Source organism: Lagenorhynchus albirostris, chromosome 7 (assembly GCF_949774975.1).
Source record: "Lagenorhynchus albirostris chromosome 7, mLagAlb1.1, whole genome shotgun sequence".
In the NCBI taxonomy this organism is placed as follows: Eukaryota; Metazoa; Chordata; class Mammalia; order Artiodactyla; family Delphinidae; genus Lagenorhynchus; species Lagenorhynchus albirostris.
In genome coordinates this window covers 20,244,955-20,260,226 of record NC_083101.1, presented here as the reverse complement: position 1 = coordinate 20,260,226, position 15,272 = coordinate 20,244,955, and the positions used below count along the sequence as shown (strand labels likewise).

Sequence of the window (15,272 nt, the reverse complement as noted above, 5' to 3'; positions counted from 1 at the left end):
AGTTTTGCAAATTTTTCTTTTTGAAATCAACTTGATTGGGGGATGTGGGTGGGGCGTCTAACCCCCCCTTAACCTTTTGCCCTTCTGATCTTACATGGGGCCAGTTCTTCAAACTTTTATTTTAAAAATAAATACGTTCTTTAAAAAAAATTGACAGGAGTAGAGAGAAACATTCTCTTTATCCCGCATTTCACATAAAAGCAGCTCCTCAAATATTTATTTTTAAATTCAATCTGATTGGGGGGCTAGAAAGAGTCCCCTTAACCCCTCCTGTCTGACATAGGGCTAGTTCTTCAAACTTTTATTTTTCGATTACATTAGATTTTTTTGGAGGGGTGCAGGGGCAATAGGAATATCCCCATTGAGCCTTCCGATTCTTCCATAAGGCCAGTTCTTCAAACTTTATTTAAAAAATCAATCTGATTTTTTGGGGGGTGGAGGGGGGCGCCGAGGAGTTCCCATTAACCCCTTGTGTTCCGTCCAGGGGCGGCTCCCCAAACTTTTCTTCCAACGTGAAAATGACCTCTCCGAGGGGCTGGAGAGCGGGGGCAGGGCAGGAGGGCGCTGGGGGGCGGGTGCGGGAGGCGCGGGGAGAGAGGGGCGCGGCGCGGGAAAGTTTGGGGGGCGGGTGCGCCGCGGCCCGGGGGCAGGCTGGCGGGCGGGAGCGGCGCGCCCGGGGGCCGGCCGGCTTTGTGTGCGACGCGGAGGCCGGCGGCGCGGAGGCCGAGGCCGAGGCCCGGAGCTCGCGGGCCGCGCGGCGAGGCCGGCCCGGGGGCGGGCAGGGCGGCGGGGGGCGGCCGCGGGCCCGCGAGGGGCGGCTCGGCGGCTGCGGCGGCGGGTGCGGGCCGGGGGTGGGGGCGAGGGCCGGGCGCCCCCCCTGCGCGCCCCCAGCGCCCCCGCCCCCCCGGCCTGAGCGGGGCGGGCGGAGGAGGGAGCGGCGGCGGCGGCGGCGGCGGCGGCGGCGGCGGCGGCGGCATTGTGCGCGCACCAGCAGCCCGGCCCGGGAGGAGCAGGACGCGACGGGGCCGCCTCCTCCCGCACGGACCCATGAACCAGCCGGGCGGCGCGGCGGCTCCGCAGGTACGACGGGGGGCCGGGGGCATGCACGGCGCTGGGGACCCCGGGGGGCCGGGGCCCGGGGCGCTGCGCCACTTCATTGCAAGATTTGCAAAATGCAAAGTGCCTGGGCACGTTTGCGGGCTTTTTTGTGGGCGCAAACAGGAGGGTCGGGGTCTGGAGAGCCCCCCCGGGCGCCGCGGGGTGTGAGGAGGGTGGGGGTGACGGGGGGGTCTTTTCGGGCCCCCACCCGGCGCCCCCTCCAGCCCCGGGCTCGGACCGGAGCCCAGAAAACAAAGCGGCGAGAGAACAGAGCAGCCATTTCAGTTTGGACAATTCACATTTTGCAAAAATACAACCCCTTCCAGCTCTCCCCCCTCCCCCCTAAATTTGCAATTTCCCCCTGACCCTCTGTGCGCTCGGGGTCCCTGATGACCCCCCGGGAGGTCTTTCCCCCCTGGTCCTCTGTCTTTGCAACAGTCTTTTTTTTTTTAGGCCATATTTCCCTTTCTCAATTTTTTTTCTAATTTTTCTTCAAACGGTAGTTTTTTCCCATTAAAACGACGCCACCTAGAGGATACTATTTTGTAAATAAAAAAAGAAATTAAAATTGAAAAGAAATATTTTTTATTTCTTATTTTTTCAAAAGTTTGCTCTATAAGACAGTGGAGGGGAAAGAGATTCTTTTTTTTTCTTTTTGGGGGTGACAATTTTCACTTTGATCTTTCCAGGAGTATAGAGACAATTTTTATTTCTGAAGCTAAATCCAGATAATATGTAAATGAAAATTAAGCTGGAATTGGAATGAATTCAGTTTTTGAAGGGGAGAAAGCAAAAAGCCTTCTAAAACCAAAGTCAATTTGACTGCCCAACTCATTTTAGTTTGAGAAAAAAACTATTTGGGTTGAGGAAAGGAGGGAAATTGTTGAGTTTAGGGGAAACTGGGAGAATTGGCTTTATTGAAGCAATTAGAAATTGTACTTCATTGTAATTTGGAACTTGTTTAGCTCAGCGGGCAAAAAAGACTAATTTTGCCATTTGGCAATATTTAAAGTTTTTCTATTTCCAAGAAGGAAGGATTTAAAAGAGAAAATAGACCCTAAAATGTTGGCTTTGGACACACCCAAAAATTGTAGGTTTTTTAGAAAATTTTTCATTTATGTTTTACTGCAATTGAATCTCAAGGTTCTAAAGAAAAACAGAAACTGGAAAAGTTAGAGTGAAATCCTGTCTTTTTTTCCCTGCATTTGTTGGGTTTTGTGTTATTTTTTTTTGTTTTGATGGAATAATTAAGACTGTTTTCTGATTTTGTTTCCTGAAAGGTCTAGGCTTTTCTTTTTCTGTTGTTGTTTTATCCAGAAAATGTCAGAAACCTTTTCTGAGCAATGGTCAGTGGAAAAAAAATGTAAATTCATTACATTATACAAACTGAGTAGCCCACAGATTTGTAGGAGAGACCGCCATTAAAATAAGATATGCATAATTAACATTATTATGAAAAAACTAACAGTGGATTCACAGAAGCTCATTTTTTATGACATGCAACTGAATCAGTTGATAAATACAAGGGTTGAGGAATCCTTGGTAGGAAGAAAATTTTCCTTTCTGTGTGCTTGCTCAGTCTTCCAATTTGAAAATTTTATTATTGAAAAAAAAAATAGCCGGATTGGTTTCAGCCTCTTTGATTGTGATGTGGGGTTGGTAGTTTATTAACATTTGGTATTTTTCACAAATTTGATTACTTTCAAATGGGGGGGAAATCCATTAATCTTGATCATTTGTGGGGGGGGGTCTGTGATTATTTTTTTTTAAAAAAGCACAAATTTTACTGACTTAAGAAGGAAAGATAAAAGAGGGAAGAACAGAGGAGATTAAAATTCTTATTTGTATCCATCTTCTCTAGTGGAATACTTACTTTGCTGAAAAACTGGGGTAACACACCAATTCAGCTGATTCTAGCATCAAAATTTAATTTTTTTTTCAAGGAAAAAAATCAAAATATAAACAAAAGCCAAACCCAAAGGTACTTGTCTTGGGAACATGAAAGCATATGTGCAAATAGTATTTGATGTAGTTTTTTGGCCTTCAAAAGAATCAAATAAGGTGAACTCCCCCACACCCCAATTTCTTTTTTTTCTTTGGGAAGACAAACACTGACTGAATTGAAATTTAACAGAGGAAAATAAGGTACCTACCCAAAGTTGAAGGGTTATTTGTGATAAATTAGTATCTGAACTTGCTGGGGATTTTGCACCAAAAAAAAAAAAAAGTTCTAATTTTTCTGTCCAAAAGGAGGGGAAAATATTGTTAGCATTTGTGGAGTGGGATCTTGATGGGACCTGATGATGGGTCGGTCACACAGGGCTGGGACAGGAAACCCTCTCCCCTTTCGCCAGTCACCAGTTGGTCTTAGAAGAAATGATGGCCCCAGTCCATGGATTCCCATCCCAGTTTTTTGGAAATTCAGTTTTCTAAGGGGATACAAATTATGTGAAATGTATTTGACAGTGACAGAGGTTCGACATTACCCATCAGCACCATTGCATTTGGGAGATTTTTACTTTTTTAGTAACAAAATCCTTCAGGGCTGACTGGCCACATTCTGACATTTGGAATGAGCTTTTTTTTTTTTTTTTTTTTTTTAAAACAGAGCGTAATTAAAAATTTTTTCTCTGTTGAATTATTTAGGCCGATACCTAGGACGGTCAAAGAATTTATAATTTCCAAGGGCTCTGGAGGCCTCATGAGACAGTAGGGCCAGCTTAGCAAGTGATGGAGGAGAGCTGTGCCCTGGACTGGGGAGGGGTGGGTTGGGCACCCTTACCGGGCATCTGAGAAAAAGTCAGGGTTGTAGATAACAGGTTATTTCTGGTGCAAGGAATAAAAATATTGCAGCACGTCCCTTTGTGTGTCCTGGATCTCCTGACACACAACTCAGATTCCTTCATTCCATTCTATTGAAATTTTGTTGTGTTGTCTACGGTTTAAAGGGAACTCCTGGCTGGAAATTGAAAATCATCTCTGTTTTGTAGGCCTGTTTTTTCTTTCTTTCTTTTTTTTTTCTTAATTGGTTATTCGGATCATGTTTGTTGTTAAGGAAATAGAGGTGCATGATGGCACTGTTGGGGGCGGGGTCAGTTTTCTTTTGTTTCTATTGGCGTCTCTCAGGATTGAGACCTGACCTGGGCCATACCTCTCTCACCTCCTATCATGGATGGAAGTGTGACCAGAAATGGATATTTCAGCCGATTTTTTTGTTAGGCCATGTCTGTTCACCAAACTCTTTTTTAATATTGGGCAAAAAATCTGACAGATTGGACTTGAGGGGTGGTAATTTGATGATGGGCCGGGTTATTTTGGTGAAAGATCATTTATGCTCAGTTTCACAGAGGAGACTCTTATTAATGTTTTGCTTTTCTGCCTAAGGAGGTTTTTTTTTTTTTCTAATAAGGTTTGAAATTTCAAGGGCTTGCTTTATAGCTTGACTTTGGACCAAGCTAAGAAGAAGGGTTTGCTTATACTTTCAGCCCTGCACAGAGGTGAACTTGAACAAGGGCTCTTGCTTTTGCAGAAGGAAAGCAACAAAGATGGCTGGTCAGTGTAAGTGTGACCTCTCTCTGGTCCTAGAAAATAAATAGCCAGTGGTTTGTTTCGTTTGAGAAACAGAGTTTAAAAACTCCCCCATTGTCAGACACAATTTCCCCGCCCACTGCCCCCACCTTTGACTCAGCTCTGGGCTTGCTGCTTCCTCTGACCTCAGAATCCTCATGTCTTCTCCTTGGTGGGGTGATGAGAATTTCCTTGTGTGTTTCACTGGATGTATAGGCTGACTTTTCATGGTCATGGTGAAATTTGGAAATTTTTTCATGCGTCTCCTCCCTGGTGATGGCAGGTGAAGTGGCTTTGTGGGTACACAGGTGCCCTAGCTCTCCCAAAGTCTTGCTGTATGACCTTGGACAAACCACTTTTTCCTCCTGAGCCTCAGTTTTTGCGTTTGTCATATGAGAGCTTTGGATCAAAACAAAGATATTAATAAATAGTTTTCTTCTCTGATTCTGACTCCAAGCAATGGGCTACAGCTGCCTGGATCACTGTGTTGAGAAGGATTCTGAGGTCACATCTGGACTCCCATATTCTGGAGAGTGGGGTGCAGTGATCAAATAGCAGTGTCCATCACAGAGTGGGGAGTGTACCTCTTATTCACCATACCCAGGCGGGTTGTAAAATCAATTTAGTGGGTCACAATCAGCATTAAAAAAAAAAAAGAATAGAATAGAATACAGGGGAACACGAACTAGCAGAGGCATAGCTATGTATTGAAGGTAAGTGTTGTCTCATGAAACTTCAGTTTTATTTACATATGCCAATGTATGTGCATGACAAATGTAAGTCCTACCGTGAGTCACGGTTAAAAGAGTTTGACAGATACTGGTCTAGATGATCGACAGTGATGTGCTCCAAGAACATCGCACGTTGCTGTTTACACTTTATCTTCTTATTTATTATCCCAGTTGACTTTCACATGAACCCTGTGGGGTAGGTGCCCTGGGCCACATGTTTTGTCCCCTGGTTGAGCCTGCCTGAAGGGCCAGCTGTGAAGAAGTCTCAGCTACATGGCAGTCAGGCACACACCTCAGCTTGTTGGCCTTGAATGAGACGGGAAGGACAGGTGCTCTGTCCTTCCACAGTGAAACAGCATCTTTGCCAGATTCTGTGGCTGGAATGGAGACTTTAGTAGCGTGGGATCCCTGTCTTGGTGGGAGGGAGAAGCAGCCCCAGTTACTTTCATTCCTCACTTTTACTTCAGATTGCCAGAGGAATTTTTGTGGAGTTAAAGAGTTCATGTTTGTGCTATATTTAAAGTCCAATCAGACTCTGAGCGAATGTCTATATTTTTGTGTGTGTGCCCTTCCTAAAAACTCTAGAATTGCTGTCTTGGTCTCCTCATCTTTTAAATGTGTCAGGCCAGCACTGTCCAATCGAAATATAATTTGAGCCACAAATGTGAGTCACATATGTCATTTAAAATTTTCTGGGGAATTCCCTGGAGGGACTCCGTGCTTCCACTGCAGGGGGCACGGGTTCAATCCTGGTCTGGGAACTAAGATCCTGCATGCCGTGCGGCATGGCCAAAACAAAACAAAAAACAACAAAAATAAATAAAATTTTCTGGTAACACTTCAAAAAAACTAAAAAGAAGCAGGTGAAATTAATTTTAATAATATAGTTAATTTAACCCAAAGTATATCTGCAATGCTATCATTTCAGTCTTCATTAGCATAAAAATTATTAATGTGCTATTTTACATTCTTTCTTTGGGGGGATATTAAGTCTTTTCTGACTAGCCATATTTCATGAGCTCAGTAGCCACATGTGGCTAGTGGCTTCTATATTGGATAGCACAGGGCCAGACCAATGTTCCATCTCGTTGTTGTCACTGGGTGGCCTGAAAAGGTTATGACACATCTTTGAAAGCTCTTGGTGTTTGCTGGTGGGACTTCGTTCCTGAACCCTCGATGCTCTGAGGCATTTCAGCCTGTAGAGGTGATACGTTCCATCCATTTAGCCTCTTCTGGCTAAAGTGGTCCACGCCTCCCTTTTATTTGTCTCAAAGCAGTCTTCTGCCAAGGTTAGGCCAGAACGCTTTAGTTAAAAGTGACAGATGATGGCTAGCAACTCCAGAATGTTGTGTCTCAGCATGTGTGCCGTTGAAGTCAAGAAGTACAGGAGGCTGTCGTAAGAGGTGGGTTTTAATAAAGTATTGCCTGAAAGAAGGATTAAGATGGAAGAAGACAGCAGGTGGGTAGGACCAGGGTTGGGGTCCTCGGGGTGGGGGGAGATCCAGGGGCAAAAACCACCATGAAATCCCCCTAGGATAGGCCTTAAGTTAGAAGCATAGAACATTTCTGACACCTCCCCCAATTGGTGAAATGGAAAGGTGGTTTTGAGGTCAGCCAGACCAGAGTTTAAAATCCAGCCTCATTGTGTGGTTGGCGTTATGTTACTTTGGGAAAGTCACCTCCGGGTTCGGAGCCACAGCTTCTGCATCTGGAAAAAGGGGGGTAATAATCTTGACCTTGAAAGGTTGTTCTATGATTAAATGAAGCAATTCATGTGTTGCATCCAGCCAGTCCTTAGAAGGTTGTCCTTAGAAGGGTGGTCAGTACATGTCAGTAATGCCTGACCCAGTGGTCTCCATTTGGGGAGATTGAGTCCCAGTGACAAGAGTTTTGGTAGTTCTGGAAACTTGATGACTTATCTTTAATAGGCAGAGTTAGGTAACAACAGAAAATGTACACTCTTTTGGTTGTTGCTTTATTTTAGAACAGACTAGGAAGAGACATCCCTTGGACCGTACACATCTTTCTTGTCAAAAGTGGTCTCAATGCTTTCATTTCAGGGATGCTCTGGCTCCTCCACGTATTTCTGGATTTGTTTCAAAGCCTGTGGCACAGTGTTTCAAGGGACAAATCTTAATTTGTCGTGAACTGTCTACCATTGAGCTTCTGCTCATACTGGGCCTTCTGTCTCTTGGGCCCTTTCCCTCCTTTGTCTCTGCTCCATGAGAAACCAGACCCCCCTACCCCCCTTGAGACCTACCTGCATGTCCCCTTCCGTGGAGACTCCCCGAGCTTCCCCAAACTGCAGTACTTTGCAGATACTCTGGGCCCACAGATGAGAGTCGGTTGTTCGCATTTCTGTCTTGCCAGCCGGCTTGTGAGTTCCTTGAGGGCAGAGGTCATGGGTTACTCATTTTAGGGTCTGGCACGGAGCAGCAGCTCAGTAAATGTTTGATGACTTAATTTGATTTTTTGGAAAAAGCTCAGATCATCTAGATTTGGGTCTGGTGAAGAGTAGGTGACCAGTTTTGGGTTTGGCCATTTGGTCAACGCCAGTGTTTTGTTTTCTTTATCTAAGAAAATGGATTTTCTTAGAGCCGGCTCTGAAGCCCACGGCTCCCTTGGAATAATAAATCAGAGAGGGCTCCTTTGACTTTACATGCTGTGGAGAACTTTTTAAAAGTTCCTCATCCCCCTTTGCTCCTGTTGTGTAAACCATTTCCTTAAAATGGTTGGGGGACATCTGGGGTTATCATCCAGATTTGCAGGTATGGCAAATGGCACCCAGCATGTCTAAGGAGGTGGAAAAGGGGGGGGTGTGCCTTGAGGTGGAGGGACTTGACAATACCCCGTCCTTGCTCTAGGAGCTGGTCTTGGCCATGGGCCCTGGAATTGGACTTCAGGGGGCTGTTTGCAGAACAGCTGGTCACATGGGCCCCTTAGATGTGAAGTAGCTGAATGTGTGATTTGATGTTCAACCAGACCCCACCTTTGGTCGGATTCCCGTTTGCACATGCCAAAGATTCAGGGAAAATTTATGGGAAAAAACTGAGAATGTTCTGTTTAATAAAGCTTAATTTTTTTTCTGTAAGTTTTTGAAAATGCTGTCATCGTTAACACTTTATGGCCCAGCTCAGCAGGTGAGCACAGGATCCCGTATTTCCTCAATGGTCAAGTTCCCACATTTTCATATTTCTGAAATTGGCATGTGTTTTACAGTAGATGTGTTCTGTTAGAGCACTATTTCTCCCTCTTTTTTTTTTTTTTGTCTCAAAAAGCTATTATAAAATCGATGGTGTATCTAACAGTCTAAGGCACCTTGGAATTGAGGATATAGAGTGTCCTGTTCCTGGTGGGGTGGACTGTGACATTAGGGACTTCCAATTCTGCCCTTTTTCTTTTTAGAATTTTATTTATTTATTTATTTATCTGTCTATTTATCTATTTATTGGCTGTGTTGGGTCTTCATTGCTACGCGTGGGCTTTCTCTAGTTGTGGCGAGCCGGAGCTATTCTTCGTTGCCATGTGCAGGCTTCTCACTGCGGTGACTTATCTGTTGCAGTGCACGGGCTCTAGGCACGCAGGCTCAGTAGTTGTGGCTCGTGGGCTTAGAGTGCAGGCTCAGTAGTTGTGGCGCACGGGCTTAGTTGCTCTGCGGCCTGTGGGATCTTCCCGGACCAGGGCTTGAACCCATGTCCCCTGCGTTGGCAGGCGGATTCTTAACCACTGCGCCACCGGGGAAGTCCCTCTGCCCTTTCTTTTTAACCTCACTTATCTCTGGGTTTGGCTTCTCCACCTGTACAGTGAGGCCGGAACTTCGCCTTGGGAAGAAGCATCCGGAACTCTGAATTAGCACCCCTTTCCTTTTGTGTCTTCCTGGGGCCCCTTCTCTATAAGGCAGAAGTAACCAGTGGGAGGGAGGTGAAGCCTTGTGAACAGGTGGTCCCTTCTGTATGGTCACATGGATGAGCTGTCCTACCAGTGGCAGAACACCAGCTGGACATTTCCAAGGGTGGAACAAAGCGATTGAAGTTGAAGGGACAAGGCTCCGCTCCCCTCTCTGCTCCCCTACTTAGTCATATTGTGATCTTTGTCAAAGTATTAACACTTTGTTTTCTGTATCTGTAAGGTGGTGATGATGATAATGATGATGATGAAGATAATAAGTGTGGCACAGGGTTCTTGTGAAAAGTTGCGAGGGATGGGAGAAAATAAGCTTTGTAAAGGGCAAAGTGCTTTTCACTTGCAGCATGTTATTTGTACATCTAATCCAGGGATGGTAAATAAGTAATATGCATGCCGCCACTGCCCATTTTTAAGCCTGTGGCAGACATTGCTAATCAATCATGGCAGTCTTTTCCATTGAATCTGGCCAGTGGCCTCAGAGCCCTTCTTACTATGATGCTACCACATGAAGCCAATTTGTCATTTCTGATCTAGTCATACACACACACACACACACAAATACACGTACCTGGGAAGAGAGGTGGAGTTACTTGCCCAGAACCTCTGTGAATAGGCGGAGCTACTTCAAGCCTCAGATTTCTTAATTCCTCAACCAGTGCTTTTCCTACTCTTTGCACATATACTATGTCAAAAGGAATTAATTTGTTCTTGAGAAATAGTGAGGATCTTGACTCCTCCCTTCCCTGTTATAATTAGATACCCTTGGGGTTGTCATCAAAGCAGGGCTGGATAACCTGCTTCTGTGTCTGATCCCTGAGTGATCAAAGGGGAGATGCAGTGGCTGGGCCACTGGGTTGGGTGGTGTTGCCCGCTCTCTCACTCCTGTGCTATAGGTGACGTGGCAGAGGGGCAGGGCAGGCCCTGGGGTTCCTGGATGACCACATGGGTTTATGACAGGTTACACTCTAAGACCATAATCGGGTTCCTCAGTCCCTGAGCATCTTAATTTCTACATCTGGGACCTGAGATGGACATAATCTTCAAAGGAGTGAAATGAGACAGCATATTTAAAAATGCTTTTTAAACTCTGAAGCCCTACATGTGGGTTATTTTGTTTTGTTTTTATTTTATATGTGTTAATTTTTATAACTAGCGTTAATCACTAATTATTAGTGCCCTGTTGGGTAGATTGTATAAACCCAGAGTCACAGATGGGTGCCCACAAGGTGAATTGGCCCCTTATCTTTTTTATTTTATTTGATTTGCTGGCCTAAGGTTTAAAAAGTTCAGAACTTTTCAGCGTTTGCAGTGTATGTGTTCTCCTGTTCTGAGTCAGTTTCCAACCTCCTCTGATTTCGATCCTGTATGTGACCTGCTGTGCCCTAGAAGGCACTGGGGTCTGCCCACCCCGGTGTACCCTCTGTTTGTTAATCTGCGAAGTGGGAGAACAGCCTTTTTGTATACCCCTCACAGGCTTCTTGCAAGCATCCCATGTGTTAACGGACTCAAAAATGCTTCATAAACAGGGCAGAGCTGGAGAAACGTGTTGGTGACAACTCCTTTCTTTTCTTAAAAAGGAAAGGAGGGAGGCTGAGGTGAGGATGGTATTGAGTCAACAGAAAAATGATATAACTATTTTGGCTGACAAAGCAGAAGGAGGCTTCACATATAAGCTAAAGAGAAAAAATGGAGTCAGGTGATACTCCGCTCCCCAGTCTGCTATAGAAAACACAGGAACACTTGCTTTCTAGTGAAGCGAGTTCTGTTTCAGGGATGGAATCTGATTCCCAGGGGCCAGCCCTGGTCCTGGGGGGGATCCAGGGAGAAATGAAATCTCATATCTCCCCCATGGGTGGAAATGACTCCTACCAAGTGGAGGAAGTCTGAGTATCCCTCAGCAAGCCCCTGGCTTGCAGTTTGCTGGTAACATTAGAAGTCAGAAGCTGTTTTGGCTCCCTTTCTGGATGTGTTATTGTCCAAGACAGCATGCCTGAGGGGCTAGCCATTCTACCTCTCAGCTTTGAGCCTCCTCCTGGACAAATTCTCACCAGCCCCAACATTCTTACAGAGAATTGAGAATGGGAATTTTTATCAGGTGAAATTTTGCAGGGAGTTTGTGTTCTGTTTTATTTTGGGCTCAGAATTTTGTGAGACAAGTGAACATAGCCAGAGCCCTTGGAATACCCGGAGAGAATAGATGAAGACATTTTTGGATGCTGGAGATATTTTTTTTTTAATTTCATCAACTGGGGAAAAATAACTATAAAAATTTAAGTACATTATGTGGGTGTTTCTTACAATGTATGCTGGAAAAGCAGAAAGTGAAACTGATCTGAAATAAAACTAAAACTGGCCTGAAATGAGGCCTCAGGGAAGGAAAACTTCCCTGGAGTGCTACTAGCTTGAGGTGGAATTTGTCTTGAGGCTAGTCTTTTTGCATCAGAGGAGTCTAGAGCTAAAAGGGCTCATGGAGATTACTTAAGTCTGTACCATCCAGTATGTATTGGTGACCACTAGCCGCATGTGGCTGTTGGGCACTTGTAATGTGGTTAGCCTAAATTGAGTTGCGCTGTTAAGTGTAAGATTCACACTGGGTTTTATTTTTTTTTATTTATTTTTTATTGAATTATAATTATGTCTTCTCTAGGTCTGGATCTTAAAGACTTAGTAGGAAAAAAATGACTGTAGAAGATTTCAGTTTGCGGTACGCGGGCCTCGCACTGTTGTGGTCTCTCCTGTTGCGGAGCACAGGCTCCGGATGCGCAGGCTCAGCGGCCATGGCTCACGGGCCCAGCCGCTCCGCGGCATGTGGGATCTTCCCGGACCGGGGCACGAACCCGTGTCCCCTGCATCGGCAGGCGGACTCTCAACCACTGCGCCACCAGGGAAGCCCTCAGTCATTATTTTTAAAATACGGTTTACAGGTTGAAATGATAGCATTTTATATATTGTGTTAAATAAGATATGTTATTAAAATTAATTTTGCTTGCTTTTATTTTCATTTTTTACAATGTGGCTACTAGAAAATTTGAAATTACCTATGTGGTTTATATTACATTCCTGTTGGACTGTGCTGATCTAAGGCAACCTGCATCCCCCAGAGAAGGGGAGTAGCTTGCTCAGGGTCAGGTCACAGGGCAGCTTCATCAGGTCACTGGACAGACTACAAGACTCAAGAGTTTGGGACTGAGAAGGAAAGATGATGTAGTGGTGTAGGTATCATCATAACTAGGTGGTTAAAATGGAGGGGTAATGGGGAACTTGAGAGAGGGACAGAGAGAGAGATACTAGTAATTCATGGGGAAAAAAATTAAACTGCTTCCCACTTTGCTTATCCATTCCCCTAAACATTAATTAAACACTTTGGAAGAAAGTAAACCTAACAAGATGAGCAAAAACAAATCTAAAAGATTACCCCTGACAGTTTCTCTGATTGCCAAAAAATTTCAGTATTTTGAGTCTTTAACTAGGGTCTTTTTGAATCAGTACAGTTCAGGGCTGGTATGGGGATGAAAACCCAGGTTTTTATGGGTTTTTTAACGCATAAAATTTTAAATCCATAGGGGCTATGGATTTTGGGTCCTGGGGGGCTGGAAGCCATTCTTTTACGAAGACAGGTCTGCTCCCTGTAATGATTTAGGAAGCAAGGCTTCTAGAAAACCCAGAGGGCATATAACCAAAGTGGACAGAGTTGGCAGGGTGGGGAGGTTACCTAGCTCCCCTGGCGGAGAGACCTGGAGGAGGGTGACTAACCTTGCAGGGAGTGGCAAAGCTAAACTTGAACCCAGGTCTAACTTCCCAGCCTCGTACTCCTGCTCTTAGTGGTTTGAAAGGAGCTTGAGCTGTGTGTTGGAAATTCAGCCTTACAATTTTTTTTCTTTAATCAGGAACTCTTTCTGTCAAAAGACTGAAGTTTAGCATTCTTATTTATCTCATTTGATTTTTGCAAAGTAGAATTTGTCTGTCTTGAACTATAATCATTGCACATTTGTTGGCTTGTTATATGCCAGGCACTGGGCTAAGCATTTAACATCTGTTATCTCATTTAATACAATCACCCTGGAAAGTAGGGATTTTTCTTTTCTTCTCTTTTCTTTTCTTCCCTCTTCTCTTCTCTTCTCTTCTCTTTTCTCTTCTCTTCTCTTCTCTTCTCTTCTCTTCTCTTCTCTTCTCTTCTCTTCTCTTCTCTTCTTCTCTTCTCTTCTCCCCTCCACTCCCCCTTCCCTCCCCTTTTTTGAGAGAATTGAGGTTCAGAGGTGAATGGAATTGCCCAAGGGCACACAGCTTGTAGGGGGCAGTTGGATTCAAATTCAGATGGATGCCAAATTCCAGGCTCTCAACAGCCCTTTGAGGAAAGTGAAGTAACCAAGATGTGGAGTTGGTGACTGGCTGCGCCCTGAATCCAGCTCCTTAGATGCGCTGCCCATGCCCTGCTCTAAACCTCACCGTGAGGGGGTTGTCCTGAACTGTTGTATCGTGGGAACTTGCCCTCCCCACTCTGAGGACCTGGGTACAGCACTTTCTGTCTCCCGTTCCTCAGCTTCCAGCGTACCTCGGTGGACCCGGTCTATGTGTTTCATGCACACAGAGCCTTTAACACCGCATTTGAAAACAGTTGCAGAAGGTTTGCTCTAATTAATTACATTTGACATACTTGGAATCGGGGCCCCCTGGATTCAGAATGCAAATTTATGCCCAGACAGATGTAAGGTATGCTTGGAGCCAAGAGCTCTGGTACATCCCAGCCAGGGCCTGCAACATCGCTTGCTGCCCTGATGGGACTACTGTCACAGGCAGTGAGTGGTGGAGGCAGGACTCAAACTTGGGGATACCTGGAGCCCACAGGCTTTTGGAGGAGAAATAGCCCTGGGCTTTAGGGCAGGAACCATGGGCTCTAGTCTGAGCCCTGCTTCTAACTCTGCTGTGGTTTGGGGAATCTCTTTTCCCTCATTGGGTCTCAGTTTCCCCTACTATACAATATAAGGGCTTAGACTAGGTGGTCCTTCCCTCCCCCGCCCCGTCCTCCCCTCCCCTCCTGTCCCCTGACCTTCCCTTCCCTATTAATTAGAGAGTCAGAACTTGGAGTGCTGGCTTTTGGGAGTATTAACAATTGAGGTGAGAAAGGCTTGTAATAGGTAGGTAAGCAGGAGGCTGTTGGAACACAGAGAGGGGTATACAAGACAAGGCCTGGTATCTAGACAAGATGTTGCTAATTTCCAGGGCTCCACGTAGAGAAGTTATTTATTCTGCACCAGTCCCTCCTCCTACCCACATATACTCATCTCACCATCTGTATTAGATATCTATTACTGTATACACATCACCCCAGAACTTAGTGGCTTAAAACAACAATAATCATTTCTTGTCTCTCGTGGTTTCTGTGGGTTGGGAATTTGGGAGTGACTCAGCTGGTCAGTCTGGTTCAGGGTCTCTCTGTAGTTGTGGCCAGATGGTGGCTGGGGCAGGGGTCATCTTAAAGGCTTCCCCCCTCTCTTGTTTGGAGCCAGGGCTTGGAAGACAAACAGATGGGGCTCCTGGAGCACCCATCCATCCATCATCCATCCACCTCCCCACCCATTTATTTATCTATCTGTGTATCTATTTATGTATCTGTCTGTTTTTCTATCCATCCATCTATCTACTTGATATACCTATATCTATCCAATCTGTCCATCTGTGTATCTAATCTACATCTATCTAATCTATCTGTTTATCTAATCCACCTGTCTTTCCATTTATCTCCATGTGGTCTCTCCAGCATAGAGATACTTGGCTGGACTTCTACACGGCACCTTGAGGCTCTGAAGGCTCATGTCCTATGAAGACATAGCGCCAAACAGATGCAGCATCTCCTGGAATGATTTAACCTCAAACATCATGCAGCACAACTTCCACGTCAGTCTGTTGGTTGAGGCAGTTATAAAAGTGTGCCCCAGTTCAAGGGGAGAGACATAAACTCCACCTCTCCGT

General features: G+C 45.2%; 1 protein-coding gene across 12 annotated transcripts in view; it reads left to right on the top strand.

The window, feature by feature from the left end:
- The first annotated feature begins 994 nt into the window (after positions 1–994).
- The window catches only part of ZNF618 (zinc finger protein 618), a 184,391-nt gene continuing 170,113 nt past the window's right edge, over positions 995–15,272 (top strand). For all 12 annotated transcript variants that reach the window (XM_060154543.1, XM_060154542.1, XM_060154541.1 and 9 more), the window contains exon 1: positions 995–1,080. In XM_060154543.1, the coding sequence (XP_060010526.1) occupies positions 1,048–1,080 (33 nt within the window). In that variant the 5' untranslated portion in view covers positions 995–1,047. The remainder of the gene's footprint in view (positions 1,081–15,272) is intronic.